Source organism: Uranotaenia lowii, chromosome 3, assembly GCF_029784155.1.
Source record: "Uranotaenia lowii strain MFRU-FL chromosome 3, ASM2978415v1, whole genome shotgun sequence".
NCBI classification, from domain to species: Eukaryota; Metazoa; Arthropoda; class Insecta; order Diptera; family Culicidae; genus Uranotaenia; species Uranotaenia lowii.
The window spans coordinates 263566689-263591590 of NC_073693.1; the positions used below are offsets into that span (position 1 = coordinate 263566689).

Genomic DNA, 24902 nt, shown 5'->3' on the forward strand with positions numbered 1-24902 from the left:
ATTCTTGACTCCAAATTAAACTGGTCTGATCACATCGAATTCAGAATCAAAAAAGCATGCATGGCCTTCGGACAATGCCGACGTGCAATCGGAAAAAACTGGGGACTCAAACCTAAACATATTCACTGGATTTATTCCACAATAGTAAGACCAATTCTGGCCTATGGGTGTCTAGTGTGGTGGCAGAAAGGAGAAGTTGCAACAGTTCGGACTAAACTAAATCACCTTCAAAGAATGTGTCTTTTGGGGATGTCCGGATCGTTCACTACAACTCCTACTGCAGCACTAGAGGCTCTGTTTTCTATCAAACCTCTACACTTGTTCCTAAAACAGGAAGCCTTCTCATGTGCTTTTCGTCTACAGGCAGTTGGTCTCTGGCTGTCAGGAAATATCGAAAGATCATCGAGTCATACAAATGTGTGGCCTGAATTAGTTAGATTAAACAAGTTTAATCTAGCGCCAAACGATTTAACACTCTCGAGAAGTTTTCCCTACATGGGGTTTAAAGTCAAATTTCCTTCTCCTCAAGAATGGTTATCAGGTTTCGTAGAGGACCAAATGTCCTCTCATATTGTATTCTATACTGACGGTTCATTATCAAACGGCCGTGCAGGTGCAGGAATTTACTGTCACGAGTTGAACATAGAATATGCTCAACCTCTAGGAAAATATTGTACAGTCTTTCAGGCTGAGCTATATGCTATTATGTATGGAGTGCAAATTGCACTTCAAAAGAAGATTATGTTCAGAACAATTTATTTCTGTTCAGATAGCCAAGCAGCTATCAAATCACTCAGTGCTTCCAGTTCTAGATCAAAACTGGTAATCGCATGCCGGAAAGCAATCGAAGAACTTGCTGAAGGCAATGGATTAAACCTTCTATGGGTACCCGGACATAAGGGAATTTTTGGAAACGAATGCGCCGACGAACTCGCTAGAGCTGGGTCGGAAAAGGAATTTTACGGACCAGAGCCGGCTGTCCCAATATCACCATGTTGGTTCAGAAACCAAATTCAAACTTGGTCCTCTAACCAGCATGAACGATACTGGGAAGAGTTGGACACTTGTCGTCAAACTAAATTATTTTTAGAAAAACCATCTCCAATCATATCGAGTTACTTATTAACTTTAAATAAATTTCATTGCAGCATCTTGATCAGAGCACTCTCCGGTCATTGTAAACTCAACTATCACATGCACAACATTCAGCGTGCTGAATCTCCAGTATGTGGTAGTTGTGAATCAGATGTGGAAGATCCCTTCCATCTTATATGTAACTGCCCCTCATTTGCCAGACTACGTTTTCGTACTCTGGGATCTTACGCTTTAAGCGAATCTGAGTTTAAGAAATTAAACTTAAAAAACATTCTATCATTCCTTACCGAATGTAGAAAACAGCTTTAATGCTAATAATCCCTAGTGGAAAGGCTTTATGCCATCTTAAATAGATTGAATTTATTTCTTCCTTTTATAGGTTTTTCAGGTTTCTCAGGTAAATGATGAAATCTTGGATAAAAAAAGGCTAGGCACAATTTTCCCGTATGTTTGGATAACGTGCCGCTATTAAGCCTACCCCCATTCTGATACCTACCTGATAATGATGGAGAAAAAAACCCCGCCAAAGGAAACGAAAATCTGCTGCCAAAATGGGTGCCATAACTTTTGGTTCGTGGGAATAAAATAGAACGTTGTATGGGAGGGTCCCTTTTCTTAGGTGGGAGGGGCTCAGAACTATTACTAAAACCATACCCTGGTTCAACTACATCTCTGTACCAAATTTCAGGCTGATCGGCTCAGCGGTGTGGATTTGTATAAGGTGCATACAAACAAACAAACATAATAGTCCAACTCATCTTTATATATTAGATTATACAAAAAAATTTAAACATCTAAACTAAAGTTTACAAAGGATCAGCGCTACCAATTAAAAAATTCTTAAGACTATATATTACCTCTCTTTGGAAGAAGGCTAGACCAAAGCCCGAAACGTCGTAAATGATGTAAACATGCTGATCATCAATTAAAAATATCAACATGGTCCAACCCGAAAGAACCTTTTTTGCTTTTATTACAAGACAATTTGGACATAATGCGTTTATAAAACTTAAAACTTTTCTCATTATAACTCAAAATTGAGCAGATTCGATGGTCATCGAAAAACCGAAAGGATTCGGTTAACATCTTGAATGTGTCCGTGTATTTTTTCACTATAGATCTTCTGTTCTGAAGAATGCTGAAAAATATCGCTTCAAACTTTTATTATCGTATATTCCTGATTTCTTGGATAAATTCGGACTTACTAATAAATTCAACAAAAAATCTAGATAAGCCTGACCAGGATGCCCTAACTAAAAGCTTCCCGGATTTTGCCCGGGATTATTCACATTATTTGCTATATTTATTTAATGAAAAAAATTAAAATTCCTCTTTGAAAAGTTTTAGTCGTTGTGTCTAAGAAACGATTTTTATAGTGTACTGGCTGACCTGGTGTGTTTTGCTACCTTTTCCATGGAAAATATTAAGTTTGTTAAATATATTTTAACTTAATTCAACTTTCTCTTGATCTTCAACATTATTCGAAAGCGAACTATATTTCATGGCATCTGAGCTTCTAGATTATCTTGATTCTTACGTAACTTGAAGTTCAAACCCTTTTAATAAACAAGAGGGATCTTCAATACAACAAATAGTCCCTTTAAATAAAAAAACAATCGACCCTTTTGGAAGCGGGAGGAGTATTAAGATACAAGCAAATTTGTACATAATCAAAAAGTGTACCAAACTTTATGAAAACATAAGACATTGGTTTTGTTAATAATATGTAGGTATGTTACAAACTTGCTCATATGTTATGCTGGTATGTTATAAAACTTGCTCAAAAAATCTCGTTTTTAAGGAGTTTGATGTTTTTTTGTTCAATTAGCCAAATAACGTGAAAAAATCCGGGCAAAATCCGGGCATTTTTTAATAAAATCCGAGCCGGGCCGGACTGTTCTTAAATTTAGCATTAAATATCCGGGCAAACCCGCATAAAACTAGGCAATCTGGCAACCTTAATCTAATTTGGTTTAAACTTATTTGTCAATTCAATAAATCATCTCATCGAGTCAAAACGCATACGTTTACCAATTTTTAACAAAATTCCTTCGAAAATAGTTAAAATTTTGTCAATTATTCATTTTTTTTTGTATGTGAGCCCGGTGAACTCTTTTATATTAATAGTTTTTGAATTAATCAGTTAATTTTGAAGAAAAGCAGCTCCATCAGTCGTGAAGCTTAATTTGAATAATGAAGCTTTTAGTTACCAAGCAAGGAACTAACCTTCATTGATGGTTAAATCATAAATCTTTTAATTTTTTCAAGAGTCTAGTAGATTCAACTTATATGATTTGAGCTTAGTACGAGTTTTTTCTCGAGCCTTCAATTACTTAATGAAACATATTCTATGATAAATAATTTAAAATTTTCGAAGGCAAAAGTAAGAGACAAAAATTTTGCAGTTGGCATCTGATTCTCTCAAACCCAATTAGAGTTTCCCGGGCATTGGGTTCCGTTCAGATACCACGTGGACAGAAAAATGAGATTTTTGACCCTCTCCTCCCCCTCCGTGGACAAGCGTGGACATTTGGCTAACCCCTTATCCCCCTCCCCGGATGTCCACGTGGACACATTTGAAAAAGTATTTATTTTAAACTTTTTGCCTTTTTGTTATAGAAATGGCAGATTTTGTAAAACCGAATAAGGATGTCCCGATATAAAAAAAATTTAAAAATTTAAAATTTATTAATTATCATGTTTATCACTTGTTTTCAAGTAGTTACTTATTGTTTAAACTTAAACTGGAAAGGTATACAATTTTAAGATTTTGATTAAAACATCTTAATATTTAATCACCTTAAGAAAATATTTTGAAAGTAAGTTTGTCCACGTGGACATGACCCAAACCCTTACCCCCTCTCCGTGGACAAGCGTGGACATTTCCATACCCCCCCCCCCCCCCCTAAGTTGTCCACGTCGTATGTGAACGGCCCCTTGTTATGTTCCAGTGAATCGGGAAATCTAATGAACCTGTTCTCAAGAATTCCCGGGATCCCGGGATAAAATTATAAAGAAGCTTTCAATCCTCTCGTGTATACGAAACTTTGAAAAAAAAATGTTGTTTAAGATATAATCCTCTACATTTAAATACATTCTATTAATCAGTGTAGCTACTAATTCAAAAAACTAAGAGTATCAGTATTTTTTTTTTTTCAAATATATTTTATTATAAATCAATAATTTAAATCCTTTGGATGATTATTTAAAAATGAAAATAAGATTGTTTTACTCAAATCCATTTATACCTAAATATTTGTGATTTCCAGCTATTAAAACAAACATTCCGGGTCCTATATTAAAAATTTCAATATTGAAAATGTTAATTGTAAATATGAGCAAATAAGTTATATTTGTTTCAAAGCTCTCCATCATGAATCCCAAATTATAATGTTTCAATTATTTATTTTCATTCCAACTTGTGGATCTGAATATATGAATTTAAAAAAAAAACTTAATTGAAATTTCATTTAAAATGGACTTTGAAAATTTGTACGTACCTATTCAAGTGAACGTTATTAAATCACTTTACAAATAAAATGACGAATCTGATACTGAATTTTCAATTTTGGATCGTCATTTTGCATCTTTGTTTTGTTATAATTCTGTATTAGAATTAAGTTTAACATTTAAGAATCTGATAGCCAAGCCTGATTACTGCTTAAAAAATTTGAAAACTTCTAAGTCCCATTCATAAAAAAATAGTTTAATTTGAAAGAAAAACTCGGCGTGATTATCTTTTTTTATATTCTTATTCAGAAAATTATTATCTATGTATTGAAAATTCGTATGGTCCTCGAAAATGATGATATTTTGCATGAAATGCAAAACTAAATCTCAACCAGATTTCAACACAGCATTTCCTATATAATTTCTCATTTCGATTTTAACTGAGAATCAATAACCGTAGACTGGAAACAGAATCCTCAATATAAAACAGAAATTCAATTTTGATTTTGATAATACGGAACCAGTACGTCCTAAACGGTATTAATCTAATTTAAAATTTAATATTCAGTACTGCAGAACTGCATTTCCATTGACAAGTAAGAAAATTTTGTAAAAATAGTGGTAGGATTCTGAACCTGGGTTTGATTTTCGAGGTTTTGGCATCAGTCCTGGTTCTGGTTTCTCACGAAAAAGCTTATTAATTCATCAAAATTTGATCATGAATTTAATGTTTTTAAAATACCGCGCATGATTTTTCTTGACACTAAAAGATTTCAAAAAGTGATTTATTTTGATAATTTTCAACGACTGATATTGTTTGGTTCTTTATATTCTTATTGGCATTTCAGTTTTTAGGAGGCAAACTTTAGAATTTTTCTATAATTTGCTTCCTAAGAGCATCTGTATTCGTGATCTATTATTGGGTCTAATTTATACAAGAATTGAACCAATGAAATTAGATCCGATCCAATGAAAAAACTGGCAACTGCACTTGTGTTCCATTAACTGTCAAACGGTTTAGAACTGCGTCAAATTGGATCCAAATCTCATCAGTTTTGGATCAATCCTTATACCAGCTCTAAAAAAAGCTGAGTTGAAACTGGTATGATGGATCACCAATGCGGTTGCTCGGGTCGGAATTCAGGTCAAAACCGGCTGTTTGGACCACGGATACAGGTGCTCTAAAGACTGAAATGCCAATAAGAAAATAAAAAAGTGATTTAAAAGAAAGGAAATAAAGTTAGCTTCTGTTTTCTACCATCTTCTCATTTTTACCAACTAATATATTCTTGGAAGAGAATTGGTGTACAAACCCGAAAGTTCTACATCCGTGGATCCGCTGTGAAACTCGATCATACACACTTCCGGTCGTACACTGTATCATAAGTCTCACACTTATTTTCGTTTACAAACTATAAATATATTTAAATTTTAAATATCAAAAGAAAATTTCCTTGCCCAAAAAACACGTCTGACACTTACAACCAACTCTCCACTTCTATAGGACCTAATTGTCAATCATTTTTGCCAATCGAAAAACACATTGACCAATGATTTCTGAGGTTTCAAATTGATTTGAGGACTTTGGAGCCAAAGGGGTATAAGTGCATAAAGGCTTATTTCGAGAAAACACGCGATTAAATTGTTGTGTTTTCCATTTTCCATATATTTTTCGAGAATTTGTATATTTCTATCGAATGTTAGAGTATGTAAATAAAATTTTTAAAAATTAAAAAAAATCATCAAATATAGTTTGAAATTTGAAGAATCGTTTTGTAGCATCAACTCAAAAACGACCATTTTAGTCACTTATACCCCTTTGGCTCATATGACCCTCATATGTTTTCGAAACAATAGGTCCATTTCTAGTTTTTTGATGTTTTTATGTTTTTCTCAACTGCAGCATTTGACAAATGTTTACCAAATAGTTTTCTTTGGTATGGTTTGTCAGATCAACATATTTTTAAATATTCTGTGCAAAAAGTAAGTGAAAATAAAGTTTGGCTTTGGTTATATACCAATTTTAGTGAACCTCATCTGAAGGCGGGGTTGGGCACAAGAGGGTTTACATAGTTTTTGAGCGAAAATATTCTAAACACTTTGTGTACACGAGGGGTTTCATCCTGTGTGAAAGAACCTTAGTGCATTGCCTAAGAAATTCTTTCATAGTTTTAAAGTAATTAAGATAATTTTTTCTTTATTTTTGAAAAGGATAACATATGTTTTATGATTTTTCCTAAAAAAATCGACGTGATTAATAATAATAACCTGTTTTCACCTTTTTTGTTATATGGTTACAATGGTTAAAAATTTTTACATAGATTCGATTTTTTTTTAAAATAAAGAGTGAGTAAAAGTCTCATTCCAAAGTTTGGTCCAATCCTTGTATATCTTCTTCAAACCGGACAAAAGGAACCCTCTCAGGATGCTGTTCCATTATTCATTATCCTTTTATTTGCTAACCGCTGCACAAAACCACCCACCCACACCTTCAGCCATTCCTTCTAACTATGTGAGCATGTGAAACGAGTTGTTAGCACAAATTGAAAACCAAAATACAATTGCTTTGTGTTGGACTTTGTTCGGACTTTTCTAAACCCCCTGGGGGCTGCTTCTGGGGGCGTGGAGAAGTAAGTGGGTGGTACAGGGAAAACGTAAACCGGACGGGTATGTAGTTTTCCAATTTGAAATTCGAATCGAATCTCGTAGACGAAACGAAACGAAACGAAACGAAGGAAAATCGTTTCATTTTCATTTAGAATGAAAATAAACAACCTCAAACATCGGACGAAAAACTTCGTTGCCGTTACATGTGAATCCTGTGCTAAGGTTGGCCAGTTTCTTCGGATCCGGTGAGGAAGTTAGTTGGATGGGTGAGTTTTGGGAGCAGGGAAATGGAGAAAATGGCCAGATGAGACGAGCATATTGCGACTGTGGATGGACGATGTGGTTGGTTCTACTATAGCCAGAGACCAAGAGAAGAGTTCTTTCATTGGGCAGTCGTAGCTACACAGAATGAAGAAAGACTGGATGTCGGATGCCGAGTCATTCGGAAATTGCTTCGGACCGAGAAAGTAAATATGAAAAGATACACAAATAGTTCCGAGAACAAATCCGGAAACCAAACATAGACAAATGTCGGTCCCTGAGCCAAAAAAAGATGACCGTCCTGAAGAGCAAAGCTCACAGTTGTTTATGTATTAAGGGTGTTTTTTTTCTTTTGTAGGAATCGGATATAAGAACTTTTTGTATCGAACGATCTTTAAATGGTAGTGCTGCGTTTTAATTTGATAAAAAGTGTTTTTTTTTTATTTTAAGTTATCTTTAAAAGTTACAAGCAACTGAGCTCCCGGGGTTTTTCAATAGATGATTCCATCAGATCAGTAAGTGTTGGCCGATTTCGACGTATCCAAAACTTCAAAAACGAAGCTGAGACAGACGGTGAATTTATATCTTCTAATATATTTTTCGTGATGTGATTCATTTTAAGTTGTGTCAAAGCGTCCAATTTTATGCCACACGATTGTCATTAGTGGGAAATTTTACTACGTTGCTTATTGCTATCAAATCATTCTTAACGCATGCAGTCGCTCACATTCAGAGAGCACACTCTATGTACTCCAATGGCTCCTGTGCAAATAAGCATGAACAAGCTTTGCGATAGCTGGCATTCTCCTCGCAGCGCAACCGTATTACATATATGTACTTGAAAGAATCCAAAAACCATTTCCATCACAAGACAAAGAAGGACGAGAAAAAAAACTAACGGCAAAACGCAAGAAAGGCAGCACTTTTGGAAAAAGTGTAAATTTTAACACCTTTTACAACACAATCAATTTATATAAATGGATTGATTTTCTTTGGAAAATTTTTTAATACTTTTTAAAGCGTGTTGGAAGGGCGAACACGAAATTATTGGGAAACAAGGCATAACTTTTTTAAGCATTGGGTAAAAACAAAAATAATATATTCAAAGATACCTAGCTCTTAAAATTTTGCATATCAATGCCAACGGACAATCCTTTAACAAACCTTAACACCATCTACTGACAGAAAAGGTCAACATTTCTCGATAATTGAATTTTTCACTTGTACCCCTCGTTCCGGTGAGTTTAAAATGCACTCTAATCAATTTTGAATACATTTGCAAAATTCACTCTGACATACTTTCACCAATTTTTGAAGAATAGTTATGGCACTGACTCAATTTAATCTAGATTCCTCAATAAAAAAAATCTTTAATTAAAACAGATTACTAATTTTTATTGCATATCTCGTTGAGCCTGATCATTGATTCCAAATTCCACGGAACAGCGCTGAGGATATTGCGATTAAGAGTTTTGATGACGTGGCCAAGTATTTATATTTATTGGGATCCTGATTTATGATATATTATACAGATTTTTCCCAAGGTTTTAATTTAATTTAGTTTAATTCATTCAAATGCTGATAAATTTTATTTAGTTTTATTAAGATGTTTAAATCTTTCCAGTTTAAGTGTGAACAACTAGCAGCGACTTGAAAGCATGTGATGAATATGATAATTTAGAAATTTAAAACTTTTTAAATGATTTAATATCAGGAAATGCAAATTCGTTTTTTTCCGAATCAGTCATTTCAATAACAAAAAAGCAAAAAGTAGTGTTTTCTAACTCTCAAATTAGATTTGAAAAAAAAAAAAAAAATAATTCAAATCTGTCCACGTGTACATCCGGGGACGGGGGTTGGTATTTGCCAAATTTCCACGCTTGTCCACGGATGGGAGTAGGGGATCAAAAATCTCAACAGCCAGGGGTCAACAGGGGTCAAAAATTTCAACAGACCCCAAGGAAAAAAAAGCTTTGAATAGCGATTGAAGACTCTGATATCGAAAAACCGTGCTAATTCTGGAGAGCCCAGACCGCGTAGAGAAAGACCTCAGTGTGTTTGTCGTGCAAATGAACCCTCAAACTGCTAGTTATTTCCGACCGTGTAATATAAATTGTTTTTTTTCCTTAGCGTGTTTTACTAAATAGTTGCATTTCTGCCGCAGCATTTGATGGTGGCGCTTCTTGATTTTGTCCGTCGATTTTCGCTAGAGTTCCGAATCTTGTAATGGATAATTTTTGGTAAAAATCAACCAAATTTTGCACACTTTCTCATTGATGTGTATTGTTTACATGCTGTCAAACTCGAAGTCGTGTTTTTCAATTCAACGAAAATGGAAGTCAACCAACGAGAGAACAATTTTTTTCCAAACACCTGGAATTTCCTGACCTGTCCCACTGAGAGTTGGGAAAAATGTTGAACATTCATCATTCAACCGTCTCCAGAGTGTTGAAGCGGTTCCAGGAGCGGTTGACGTTGGACCACGGCAAAAGAGCTGGAAGAAAACCGAGACCGGAGGATAAAAGACGGAGGGAAGAGTGAAGCGGATGATTAAAGCAAATCCCAACGTCTCAAGCCGTGATTTGAGTTAATAGATCGGCATGTCGCAGAGCTACGTCCAGAATGCAAAGAAAAGAGCTGAACTACAGATATACAAGGTACAGAACTTCCCAAACCGCGATGAGCGGCAACAATCGACAGCTAAAACTCGGGCACAGAAGCACTACTAGAAGATGCTGACATAATATGACTGCTGTGTGATGGACGACGAAACGTATATTGAAGCTGATTTTCAGCTAATTCCGGGATTAGAGTTTTTCACCCGAAAAAGCAAGTTTGATGTGGACGACAAATTTAAGAAGAAGAAAATGTCGAAGTTCGCCTCCAAATATCTCATTTGGCAGGCTATCCGCTCTTGCGGACTGAGAAGTGAGCCATTCGTGACAAAGGGCACAGTAAATGGCGAGATCTACAAATCAGAGTGCCTTGAGAAGCGCCTTTTTCCGTTACTGCAGCAGCACGTCGAACTTCGCTATTTTGGCCAGATTTGGCATCATGACACTATTCTAAAAGGGGCCGGAGTGGTATGAGGACAATTCTGTTCATGTTGTTACAAATGACATGAACCCGCCAAACTGTCCGGAGCTGCGCCCGGTGGAGCAGTAATGGGCAATAATGAAGCGTAAACTTCGAAAGGGCAAGAAGACAGTCAAAGACGAGAATGAATTGTTAAGAAAATGTAAAAAAAACTGAGAAACTGGAACCGGATGACACTGTTAAGACTTTGATGGAGGGCATCAAGCAAAAATGCGTTAAATTTTACACTCAAGGCTCCATCGATGAACTTTACTTATAATTTTTTTAAGTAAATATATGTAACAAAACTACCCTAAAATTTTGGTTTGATTCTAAACATTATGAGAAAATTGGCATGACATTTTCGGTGTCGCAATAATTAAAGTTTGAAACATTCGGAACCGTAAATATAACAGGCTCCATGCATCGACTTCCACGGTACTGTCCATCACAAGAATGTTTCTTTTGGACTATGGACAATCCTTGCTAACACCTTTGACTCTGTAGACCTTTCAAGTAAAGCGTAAACTAGGCCAATGCTGACGAATGTTCGGGATGCATCTTTTGTAGTTAAAAAAATCTAAATGTCTTGGTTATTAAAAATTAACATTTAAATTTGGTTCATGGTAAGTAAAATTACCTTGAACCAAATTTAAGTCGATCGTTCTCTTAAGATACCTTAATCTAAGAACTTGAACTGACGGAAGTCTGCATCGCGTCAGATATTTGAGGCAACTCTGAAATCAAACTAGGAAGTCTTCATCGTGCAAAATTACTGATCATCAAACCATTTTTTTTTTAAATGAATAATTTTGGCGGAAGTCTGCATCACGTCATGTTATTAATAATCAACCAAGATCTCACTGACGGAAGTCTACATCATGTTAGATATTTGAGACAACTTTGAAATCAAGCTAGGCAGAAGTCTACATCACTCCTAATTACTGATCATCAAATCAAATCTTAAGTTGAGTTATGTTGGGATCTCATTGACGGAAGCCTGTATCGCGTCAGATGTTTGGGGTAACTTTGAAATCAAGCTTGGCAGAAGTCTGCATCGTGCAAAGTTTTTCGTCATTAAATTAAATATTTGTTTAGGGGTAAGTCTGCAACGTGCCAAGTTACGATTTATCAATCAAGAACTCACTGCCGGAAGTTTGCATCGCATCAGATATTTGAGGTAACTCTGAATTCAAGCTAGGAAGCTCTTCATTGTAAAATTACTAATCATCAAACCATTTTTTTATGATTAGTCTTCGCGGAAGTCTACATCATGCCATGTTACTATTAATCAACCAAGATCTCACTGACGGAAGTCTACACAACTTTGAAATCTAGCTAGGCGGAAGTCTTCATCAACCATTTCTTTAAATCATTTTGGCGGAAGTCTTCATCACGCCAAGTTACTTGTTATCAATCTAGATCTCACTCACTGATAGAAGTCTGCATCGCGTCAGATATTTATGGCCTATGAAGGTCAAGTAAGTACTCTTTTTTTATTGAAACTTATGAAGGTCCACGTCACGCCTTACATCTGGAATCCGTTACGATCTTCGATACGAAACAGCGGAAATCTGCATCGCGCCGTATAGCAGTGCTTACTTAGCATAGTCTTTGAAAATTTTAAATGGATTCATAGTAATCTTCATACATATATTATCTCTAAATGATTCGTAGGCACGAGAAAAAATAATGTTATGAAACAAGATTTATCCAGCTGTTTACAGAATGTGTTCCAAAACAATTGTGCATGGTTACGAGGAATCCATTGGAATCCAGAATGGAGATAATTTGGACCGACGCATCTGATTGAATACTTAAACATGTAAAAGCTATCCTGTTTGTTGAAAGGTAGCTTGATTTTTTTTGACTGATTGCTTTTATAAAATTTCATTTATAACTTCTTTCTGTAATTTTTGTTATTTTTTGTATTGTTCTTGAAAAATGCTGATAATAAAAGTAAAAATTAAAAACCAATTTTTAAAAATGGGGGGGGGGGGGGGGTTTATTAAAGCTACGTTAATATCTAGGGGGGGTCTATGACTTTGTGACGAAATGCTACGAGGGGGAAGGGGGGGGGATATAAAAACTCCAAAAAAAAAGCTACGTCATTTATGGATGTTCCCTTACCTTGATTTCAAGTTTTTTTGTGCGAAATAAAATGGCCACAAGAAAACGAACCAAATTGTTTTCTCTTGAAGGATAAAGTGTTACTGTAAATGTAACGTAATGCATAAACAGCTATTTATTGATACTCGACAGCTCTCACGATCGATTTTTGTTTGATTTATTTGCGTATTTCACAAAATTTCAACCATTTTTAGTAATAGCAAAAGGACTGGAAACCCAAATCGACGAGTTGTCATTTTATGTCCTTTTGCTTGCACGGCAACTCAGAGCAAAGCAAAAGGTCGTAAAAACTTAATTGCACTCCAAAATGAGGAAGTCATTATACGTTTTAAATTCATATCATGTTGTAAGAGTTATGAATAAACTAAATAAAACCAAATTTTTATCTTACATAGAATAAAGGTTAAATAATCGTTTGCAGTCAATAGCTCATTTTTGTTCGTTTTAATGTGTCATAATCGTTCAAAAAAAAATTATAATTATTGGAACAATTACTCAATTAGGTTTACTTGAAACAACATCTTCAATTCTCCTTGCTGGATTAAATTAACTCTGTTAATTCTAAATCATGGGTGGCCAAGATTTTCACAAAAATTTCCTTATTTTGAAGCAAGTGCAATTAACCAATCAAAAATGTAAACTAAACCAAGGATCTTTGACAAAATTTGTTTAATATTCTGTGAAATTATAGTTTTTCTCGGATATCGACTGCTTTTGCTTATCATTTTATTACGAATTTCATATCTAAAAATTTTTCTTTCACCGTTTAATGAAAAAAAAAGGCAGGGCCTAGATCGTAAATTTTATTTTTTAAACAACGAATCAACGTCCAACTCTGAAAAGGCAGCGGACTTTTATTTAGTGATCTACTCAATTTCAGCTGATATTGCCTGTTAATAATAATTGATGTTGAATGCATTTTTTTATTTTTACTTTTTTTTGTAGTTATAAAAATAAATGGTCTTATGTTCTTAGGAACTGCTGAATAAATATTTGCAGTGTTATTTCAAATGCGGCTCACCGATCAAAATTTTTAACTCAAATTGGCCCGTTAGCTCAAAAGGTTGCTCATAAGATGAAGGGTTCAGTTGGGTTAAACGAGATCTGGACCGAGTTGTGATCTATTTCTCAAGACATTTCTTAACACTCCTTTCCCAAAGTCCCAAAAAATCGATTTTAAGCTAATATGTTTTCGAAAACGCCAGATCCTATGCAATCCGTTTTTTTAAATATAAAGCATCTGACATCAAAACCTAATTTTTGTTTTCCCCCCATTTTCTTTGGGGAACGCTTCGAAGCACCTCTTAATCAAGGCCGATTTTCTGAAATCGTCGGTGGTTGGAATTCGATGATGAAATTTTCTCATATACCTATCCAATGCTATCGTAATGCGTATACGGACTTATGCACATGTTATTTTATAAAATCTACAGGGTAAAAAATTTAGTTTTCGAGAGCATTGGTGTAAAAATCTTTAAAAAGGCTAAACCATTTTCATTTAGAAAATTCTAATCATGTCATAGAAAGGTGCTAAGTCCGTTCACACCGTGTCAGCAAATCATTTAGCCAATATTTTCTTTACGTCACTTTCGGGCAGCATTTCTTTTGTTAAACTTTATTGTCATCCTAGGTTTATCATGCATTAACTGACTTGAGGATTGACGATTTTTGTTCAAGTATGGCTTCTTTCGCATGTTTTATGCTTCCATGACTGGGAGATACCTTGAATTGTGACAAACCTGTTTGAGTTAACGCTAATTCGGCGATTTCGGTATAAGACAGTTGTCCACCAGTTGATCGTAGGTGACTTCAAAGCAAACCATCACAGGGGAAAGAACCTCGTTAATCAAAGTGTCTGCCAAACTAAGTATCTCTAGATAGCGTCTTCATCATCAATCTTAAAAAATTGTTTGTGTTTTGTGATGAATGCCAAAGGTTGGTTAGGTGTGGTTTTACTTTTGTCCATCGGTTTCTGTGCTTCCTCCCCGATCGATAGCATAGTGTTCCAAGAACGTGATCCGGAAGGTATCGAAGAGTTGCTGGAAACGCTCATTCAGCAAAGGTAAGCTTAGAATAAGAGAATAAATTATTAATTAACAAAATAAATCTTCCGAATAAACTTAGTTTTTAAAATTTCTCCTAAGCCCTTTTTATATTGATTTTTCAGCAATGAAACGACCCTGACAGATCATCAAGAAAAAAGGCAACAAGTCGAAACTGGAACACTGATTTGTGAAAGTTTCCATCTTCTTTCGGCATCGGGTGAAGAGTATGTGATCTATAGTGAAGTGATTTATGGTAAGCATTGGAAGAAATCTATGATCTGCTAGAAATATTAATTATGTAATCATATTTTTCATAAGGTCCCAATAATTTTGAAACTGCAGAACACTTCAATACAAACAGTGACGATACCGCTAAGCTGCTTCTTTCACTAGTCGGTGGGGGAAAAGTCAAAAATATCACTATCAAGAGACCGCAGAACAATCAGTTGTAGAAGGAGTTCCAGTTGTTTCATTGTTTTAAGTGGACATTCTGTGATTAAATAGTTTGAAGTTATTAATATACTCAATAGATAATGATTAAAAAATGTTTTATAAAAAAAATTGTTTGGGTTATTTTCACAAATTGAGAAAAAAGTATTCAAATTTGACAAAAGCTTTTTGAAAAATAGTCCTTAAAAATTGATCAACGAACCTCAATGTTTAAATCAACTATTTAAAAATCTACGTGCTATATTTTTAACTATTCGCGTACAAACAAAAATCAAAGAAGGCGAGGTCTTGAAAGCATAAATCTACGGTTTTTGTGCGCTATATGCGTCATCTCTATTGTACGCTATGAAGCACTATATTCAGTCGATTTGCGGCCATTTTCAAATTTCTCAAACCCTAGGGTCTAAAATGCTTTGTTTTGGTTCAAAACTCATTCATGATTTTCTGCAGAATTTTTGAGTAACGTTTACATGAGTAAATTGGAACTTTTAGGTTGGTATGAGAAAATTCAAAATTATAAACTGAAAAATCAACGTCAATTTTGTTTCTTCTGTGGAATCGAGCCTTATGGTTTTGTACCAACTTGTGAATTTTCTAATATAAATTTTTCGCTGAACAACTTTGTCCAAGACCGTAATTTCGTATTTTATTATCCAAAAAATTATTTGCTGCTTTACAGGGGTATGTCTTTTGGAATTTAATATAAACATTAAATTCAATTCACATCACTACTGGGTGCCTAGCGAAGTATTGCATGATTTCTTTTCAAGCAGTGATGTCATTTGAATTAATTGTTTTTTAATTTCAAAAGACATACTCCTGTTAAATAGCTAATAACTTGTTTGCCTTATAAATTACGAAGTTACGGTCTTCGAAAAACCTGTTCAGCAAAATATTTGTTTAAGAGAATTTATAAATTGGCACAAAAACCATTAGCAGGCTCGGTTCCACAGAAGAAACAAAAATGATGTTGATTTTTCAGTACAAGATATTGAATCTTTCCATATCGACCGTAAAGTTCAGATTTACTCATGTAAGCGTTACTAAAAATTCTGCAAAAAATCATGGATGAGTTTTGAACAAAAACGAACAAAAAAGACCCCAGGGCAGTCCTCTCTGGCAAAGGTGGGGGCGATGGAAGGCGACACGTATCAGCGTGAAATCGCCTTCAACGAATTTTACATTTTAGTTCGAAGAAACTCTCTTGTCAACTGGCAGCGTAAATGGGACGAGGATGAGGTGGGTTGGTGACTGCACTCGATTATCCCAAGGGTAAGCCTTAAACCATGGCTTAATAGATTGGACCTAAGTCGAGATTTTATTCGTATATTTTCCCGTCTCATGTCCAATCATTATTCCCTAGACGCGGTACTATATCGTTTTGATATTGCTGGCAGCAATCTATGTAGTTGCGGCCAAGGTTATCATGAAATCGAGCATATTGTTTGGTCGTGCGAGGTCCATCTTGTTGCTAGAACGAACTTCATAGAATCCCTTTGGGCCCGAGGAAAACCACCCTATGTTCCAGTGAGAGATGTGCTGGCGGTGATAGACTTGGACTACATGTTCGAATTATACCTTTTCCTAAAAGCTATTGATCTTCGTCAATAATTCTATTTTTTTTTAAAGTGAACTAGATATAAGCACATAATTGTAATCAAACAAAACGAGTTTGGCTCCTTAAGGCCTAAAGGTATGAGCCGTTTCAAATAAAGAATTTACAAAAAAAAAAAAAACTAGTCGCAACTTCTTTACATACAGAATATTTATAGCCAGGACAACATATTCCATACTTAAGTGAAATACAAATTTCAAAGTAGTTTTGATAGCTGTTGCATCAGTTTTCTGTGAAATCTTAAGATGTTTGATACGACGCAATGAAAGCTCACGCGAGAAATAACAGTTTTCCAAAATTTAGTACAGTTTAGGCGATCGTTATAGGAATAGGTTTTTTTTTTTTTATCAAAAATCTCCACTGTGCAAAGGTTTGAACTGTCGGATAAATTTATGGGGCAACAAATACTAAACATAACTCTGAATCTCTTCTAAAAATGTAAGAAAGGCAGATCAATCAGAATCCATTACAAGATTTCTTTAAATGTTCCTAAGCTCTTGATTTTGAAAAAAGAATTTGACCTTAAAATTTCACATATTTTAAAAGTTGCAGATTTATCTAAAATCAATGGGCTAACTTGATTCCTCAGCTAAATCTCGAAACCAGAATGTCTTAATAAGATCAAAATGTTCTTGAAAAATGTGTCAAATGGGGCAACACAACTATGATGATAGTTAAGTAAATTTTAACAAATTATTTGTTTAAGCTATTGAATCTTGTGAAAAAAAAAACCCAAAACGTGACTTGAAGATTATTTTTATTATTTTAAAATGTTTCTCACAAAAAAATTACATTTAAAATATTTATTCAAATATGTCAATCGTTAATATATTAAATATACTTCATAAATTTTCAACTTTCTTCAGAATTTTTTTCTTAAATGTTCGTTATGGGTTTAATTTAAAGTGTGATACGGTCAAAATTTGGTCAAGGGAAAACGCGTGTAAATCGCTGAAATCGTTTTTTAAAAAAATCAAATTAAATTTTTTTTTCAAGTTTACTTAGTATAAAATTCAGGAAAAATATTCAGTTAGGCTTCCGCTTTTTCAAATCCGAATTGCCGTTCCTTACGCTTAACCCCTGCCATCAGATTTTGTACAACCACCTTGTCCACCTTCTTCGCCGCAGAAAGGCAGTTTGCCTTGAACTGCTGCTCGTCCTTAGTAGTTTTTTTGGTCTTCTTTAGGTTCTGCTTGACAATAGCCCAGTATTCCTCAATTGGGCGGAGCTCTGGCGTGTTGGGAGGGTTCTTGTCCTTGGGAACCACCTGCACGTTGTTGGCGGCGTACCACTCCATGGCCTTTTTACCGTAATGGCAAGATGCCAAATCCGGCCAAAACAGTACGGAACAACCGTGTTTCTTCAAGAAAGGCAGCAGACGTTTATTCAAACACTCTTTCACTTAAATTTCTTGGTTGACAGTCCCGGAAGCTATGAAAATGCTGCTTTCAAGCCATAGGTACAGATGGCTCGGCAAACCAGATATTTCTTTGCGAACTTCGACAGTTTCATGTGCTTGAAAATATCTGCTACCTTTCCCCTTCTTTTTGCCGTATAAAACTCCCGTCCCGGAAGCTGCTTGTAGTCGGCTTTGACGTAGGTTTCGTCATCCATTACCACGCAGTCAAACTTCGTCAGCATCGTTGTGTACAGCCTCCGGGATCGCGCTTTGGCCGTCGTATTTTGTTTGTCATCGCGATTTGGAGTCACTACCTTCTTGTAAATCGATAGTCCGGCTCGTTTTATGACTCGATGCACGGTTGTAGACGATACACCCAGCTTATTTGCGGCATCTCGGAGAGGTTTGGTTTTCGCTTGAAACTACCGGCAACTCTCTTTGTCGTCTCAGCGGCTTCCGGTTTTCGATTTCCCCCCGATCCAGACTTCCTGGCTGTCGACAAACGTTCCCCAAACACTTTAATTACATTTGTAACGGTTGATTTGGCAACTTTTAGCGATTTTGCCAGCTTTGCGTGCGAGTAGCTCGGATTTTCGTGATGCGCGAGCAAAATTTTGATACGCTGCTCTTCTTCCTTGGACGGCATTTTGACAACTGAAGAGTGAATTCCAAAATGAAAATAGGAGCAACATTCTACGCACACACACCTTCAAAATGAGGGGTGTTGAGGTTTTTTAAATGCAAAATTGAAAGAAATACGTCAAGTTGATATTGATAAAATTTTGACCATATCACCATTTCTGCTATTTTTGCTTGAAACTTACAAAAATAAGTGTACTGTTTATAAACAACGATCATAAATTTGCGTTTATAAAAAAATATATTCAAAAATTGAATTGCACATCAAACACGGTAAACTGGGTTATTTTGGTTTCTAAGCTTTCAGCGTCTGCCAATGTGTACAAATTTACAAAACTGCAGGATAACTGTTCCACTTCAAACATTTTTGGAAATGTTTTTTTTATCTTCGCTTAATTCACAAAAAAACTGTATTAGGGCAGATAAATGTTGTGGGCGTATTCATCTTCTAGCAATGGATAAGGGACACCGTCATATAATGGCTCAGTTCACTCAAAGCCATCGTCAATTCGGTATCCAATTCGAGACAGTGCGCGATGCTCAACCAATCGGTTCTGTTTCTTATGAACTTAGTAGTTTTCACCAGTGGCAATAGTTTGGAATATGAAAATGCTACCGAGCTTGGTCCAGATGAAGCTGCTGAAACAGCGCAATCTTTTCTGGAAGCTGGATTGTAAGAAATTCCTTATGTTTATTTTTTTGAAATCGATAACCTTATGTGGATCTATAAATTTCAGAGAAGGAATAAGCATAAATCGTATAACTCATCGGGACCAAGACATCGACTCGTGCCATCTGATCAGAACATCGATCTATGAAGTTCAACTTTTAACGAGTGGGGAAACATTTGAAATAACCACGGTAACAAACACCACCAATCGTCAAAACTGCTGGAACAAAGATAAACTAATTACTTTAATAGCTGCACGGAAGCTGAATCGTGTTCTAAAGTCGAGGAAGGATGTTTTCCTAAAGGTTGCTAACCTGGAAATTGTTCCTGTGGAAGATTTCCTAACGAATTTTTCGAACATGAAACAGTGAGAGATAATTTAGTTTAAATCGAACAAATAATCCAGGCTTGTTTTTTTGTTTACAGAGAAGATTTTTACCTGTTTTCTGCAACATATTCTTACAAATTCGATGAAAGCAACGAACCGGATCAAGATTTCGAGCTTATAGCGTTCAATATCAAGATGATCGATTCGGGAGATGAGTATTTGATAAACACCGAAACAGTCGTCGGATTTGACTCGAGTGTTGACGTTAAAACCAGGAAGACTCCTTATCCGCCAAAGGTTCTACTATCTTTGCTCGGTGGAGGAAGCTACACCAATATGAGAAGATTGAACTGAAAACGGTTACAAAACATGTTGGATCAGAGAATAAAAGTTCCCCCTTGATAAAATTAGAATTTAATGTCAACGTCCGACAGACCTTGAAACCCTCCATGATACCACAGGTATGGTTGAACCCCTTTTTAATATTTTTAGGCCTTTTCCCAGAAAAAAAACAACCACTAATCATCGCTCCTTCTACGCCTAGCTTAATTCGATTAACGCATGCACAATCGATGCATATTGCAGTGCTCTAGCGATTTCCATTGAATAGCTTCTCTATGCAGATGCCGACAAGCGAGCGTTAAAAATTAAGCAAGATTCGAACCCTTTTTTTTTTAAATTTCCTACACATTCGGTGCGTTTAAAATTTGCCTAAAAAGGGTTTTTCCCTGATGCCGTTAGTTGATGGAATACGCAAATCAATAATCAATCGATATGACAGGCACATCTGCCGTTATCTGATCCCGCTGGGCAATGGATCGAGGGACGTCTTTGTTGCGTTTTATCCCAAGGGTGTACAAATGTGTGTGCAAACCTTAAAAATTTCAGAAAAAAATTAAGAATTTGTAGAAAATTGTACAATGAAACTTTTGTAGATGATTGTTTTTTTCTAATCAAGAATTATGCAAAAAAATATAGTTTGATTAAATGGAGGATTATAAACAGATTCAAAATTCAAAAAGTATTTTCGTTGGTTTATTAGGTACCAGTGATTAATTTCACTCTAACCTTTTTTATTTTTAAGTTTATAAACGTCATATATTCGAGTAATAAACGCCAAAACCCAACAAAATGAAAAAACAGAAATGCTGTTCCCTTGAATAATCAATTAAACTTAATAAATAAGTTTTTAATATGATAAGAAGTTTTAATTGAAAAAATCTTTTTCAAATAAATTTTAAAGTCCTACCATTTAAATTTAATTTTTTTAAAAGTTTGTCATTGTTTTTCAATTCTGAATTTTTGTGTTCTGAATACAAAATGTTTCTGAAGCCAATAAATCCAAATTTTAAAAGAGACAAACTTTTGTTTGTGTTTGTATCTTTTGGCTATATTCAGATCTTTAAATTTTAAACAGCCTGTGTTTCAAAATTTATAAACAAAATTTATACATTTTCCTAATCGAGAATTCATATTTTTAATCGTGATTCAATTTCTTGTTTAAATTTAAGATATCACTGCGGGATTTTAAATCATTCCTTCAATTGAAAATTAAATGTTAGTAAAGATAAATAATAATTTTCTATCATAATTATTTTGATATTTATTATTCAATTCTTTTTTTTTATTAGGTGTTATGTTTAATGTATTCTATTTCTCTGCATTGATCCTTGTATCCAAAGCTTTACAATCTGGAATAATTCGAAATTTTAATTCGTATTCATTTACTAGTGTTTCAAAATACTGATTTTATCTTTGAAAAGAAGGCTGCTTAAAACCTTTTTTTTTTATTAAAATGTCTAATTCAGAATAAGGAGCATTATATAGAATTATTTAGAAATAGCTTACCGAAAAAAAAAATTGATTTAAAATTTTGAATCTGAATACTTTCGAATCGTATCAGTTGTGGCATGGTCGCAAGTAGGAAAAGATTTTAGAAATCAAATTCCTTTTTCATATTACATTTTTGGTGTTGTTATCTTTGCTAGCAAAATTTGATTCTAAACTAAAATTTACTTTTTTTTAGGAGATCTTCCAATTTTATCGACGGGCTTAGAACAGATTTATGCATGCAAAAATTTAGAATTCCTATTAATTTCTTTGATCAGTTCATAACAATGACGTTATTTTCACAATCGATAGCAAATTGTAAAAGTTTTGTAAACAAAAAAAAAAGAATCACAGAGTACAAAAGAGTACAAAAGAGTTACTAAAATTGGTATCCAAAAAATTAAACGTACAATTAATCACTCCATGATCATTGGCCATCATGCAGATTTTATCTAGATCATGGGTGGTCATCATTTTCAACAGATGGGCCAAATTTCAGAAATATTATTGGCTGGCGGGCCAAAAAAAAAAAAACAAATTGTTCTGAAATATTTGAAGAAAACGAATAATAAAAGTATTTTTAAATGCTTTAAAAAACATTTGCCTGGGTCACATCAAGTATAGACAAAGCTGCCGGATTACCCGATTTTATCCGGGTTTTCCCAGATATTTAATATAAAATTTGGGAAAAGTCCGGTCCGGTTTTTTGCCCGAATTTCATTAAAAAATGCTCGGATTTTGCCCGAATTTTCTCATCTTTTATGCCGAATCGAACAAAAAACAATTTTTATTTTTATTTTTTATTTATGCGTCTAATACGCGAATTTTTTTAACAAATTTTATAAAAATAATCATTAAGATTTTGTGGAAGCATAAAATACAATTTAAAATCTGTTATTAAGTTTTACGGGAGTTTTTTTCAATTTTTTTAGTAGTTCTTGGCTATTTACCAAATTTACCCGGATTTTAGTAGAAAATTTTAAAATCAAATGCCTGAATTATGCCAGGTTTTTAGATAAAATAACCCAGATCTGTCTGACCTGGATACGGTCTAAAAAAATTCTGGCAACCTTAGTATAGTTTCATCTTATTGAGTCATTTTTGTAACAAGCATATTTTTACAAATTTTGCTCCATTTTAAAAATAGTAGGAGTATTATTCAACACGAAATGATTTATCCCTTCCAACTTATGAAGATCAATCTTTTCAAGGTAATTAAAACTTCCTTGGTTTATTCATCCCAAAAATGTCAAATAGTGTGACTACAATGAAAATTAAGTCGATTTCATGGTCTCTAAGTTTTAAAAAATGACCGCACAGTTTTTATAATTTACCGTTCTTCTTAGAAAAATTTGATAGGCGAATTTAAAAAAACCTGCAGATTGTAATTGTTGAATTAAAGTAACGTTACATGCTTTTGACATTGAAAAGAATACTTTTTCAACGAACTTTAGTTTTATCATAAATAATATTGAATTTTCAAAGTACGGAACTCAACCTCAACTCAATCCAACTATTTTTCAATTTTCCAGCACCTCGATTTGACAAGTGTATTGGAAAAGCCTTTTATAAACAGGATGAATATGAATTTCATTCTTTGATAATCATTGCACTTTTTGTAAGTTTAAAATTTGGGAAAATATATCGTTCTTCTGAGAGATTTGTCAGTACAAAACCGATTCTAGTTGAATTCTACTACCGAACTGTAAATTCTGTTTAGTGTTTCATTATTGATGTAATTGTACATAAATACAAAGCAAGATGCCGATTAAAATATATTTGAAGTTGGTTTAATTTTCATAAAGCTTAGCAAAAAATAACTGTTGTGAAAAATGTTCACAGCAAACTTTCGATATTTTACCATATTTGAAAAAGTTTTTAAATATGGATGGATGAACGAAATTGTTGAAATAGAATTCAAGTTACGAATGGTTGAAGTTGATGTAAAATTATTGTTTTAATTATGATGTTGATTTTTTACGAATTTTAAATGATTTTGATAAGATCTTATTATCTTTCTGAGGCTGTTCAAACTCCTCAATGTGCGCTTGAATGCTCTTTAAACCAATGATATGTATTCACCAAATCCCAATCGGAAAACATTGAAAAATTTGTTATGGGATTCACAGATGATGTGTCAAATATCGTAGAATTTTGATAACTTGCAAACCGTAATTTCAGTGACGGTTTTTGGTAAAATTATATGAGACCCTCAGAGCTAAAGACGTATATGTAAGTGCAAAAATGATCGATTTCGAGTCAATAATGCCAAATGGTTCTCGATGATTCAAACAAATTTTGTTTTTTTTTAGATTTTTATAATTATATCCTCATACTTGTACGCTCGAAAGAAAATTACAACTGTTCGAAAAATAAATGGAAAATGGTCAAACACAATAATTTAAAAGCATGTTTTCTCGAAATTATTTTTTAAACACTTTTACCCCTTTGGCTTATATCACTTCAAGACATTTTCAGATCTCTGAATTTTGTTAGCGTAGATTCAGATATATTTATCCAAATGATATACGCAGACCAAGGAAAATGTCAAATTCTTAGACCATGGTTTTTCCAAAAAGAGCTTCGCGGGCCACAAAATGTTGGTCACATGTGGCCCGCGGGCCGTGGTTTGACCACCCATGATCTAGATCAAACAGCTTTAGACTATAATTTCAGATAATTTGACCCTTCCAGATTGCAGTCAGAATTTGCCAGCCATTTTAAGATTTAAAGATATTTTTGGTACAATTTTCGATTTTTAAATTGTGCATTTTATGTAACTAGATTAAAATAATTTTGAAAAACTTTCATAATTTTTGATGAGATTTTTGAGTGGTTCAGTTCAATTCAATAATATTGAAAATCAAAAATAAGTGAATTTGCACATCTAAAATTATGAAACACTTAAAATCTATTTGTTTTTTTTTAAGATTTCATGTACAGTACAACAAGGTAAGATTGATTATTTTTCTAATCCTTTTCAATTATTTTTTCTGTTAAGGGGAATGTGGCAAGTTTCATTTTTTTATAAACCAGTACTAGACTCCTATGAGGGTTCATGATTGTAGAAATTTATTAGACTACTTTAAATTTGATTTCAAAATCAATTTCGTCTTTGTTTGGAGTTTGATGCTTTGGACTAACATTTATCAGTCTCTATTTTGACGGTTCAAACGAGTTTTCTTGATCCGAAACACCTTCATAAAATTTATAAATGCTAGTTTATCAATTTCTAAGGCAGTTCGAAACAAACTCTAATGATATAAAATTAATCATGAAAATCCAGTAAATCGATCACAACGCTCTCG

The 24902-nt window shown here is 34.2% G+C and overlaps 2 protein-coding genes across 2 annotated transcripts; both read left to right on the forward strand.

Moving 5' to 3' along the window:
- Positions 1-14447: 14447 nt before the first annotated feature.
- LOC129751675 (uncharacterized) lies at positions 14448-15115 on the forward strand. The gene is made up of 3 exons (XM_055747331.1): positions 14448-14680; positions 14786-14916; positions 14982-15115. Exons 1-3 carry the CDS (start codon positions 14541-14543, stop codon positions 15113-15115), a joined length of 405 nt encoding a protein of 134 aa, XP_055603306.1. The 5' UTR covers positions 14448-14540.
- A 4184-nt stretch (positions 15116-19299) lies between these two features.
- Positions 19300-20118, forward strand: LOC129753370 (uncharacterized). Its single transcript, XM_055749189.1, has 3 exons — positions 19300-19439; positions 19504-19803; positions 19863-20118. The coding sequence occupies exons 1-3, from the start codon at positions 19303-19305 to the stop codon at positions 20116-20118; spliced, it is 693 nt and encodes a 230-aa protein (XP_055605164.1). The 5' UTR covers positions 19300-19302.
- Positions 20119-24902: the final 4784 nt, after the last annotated feature.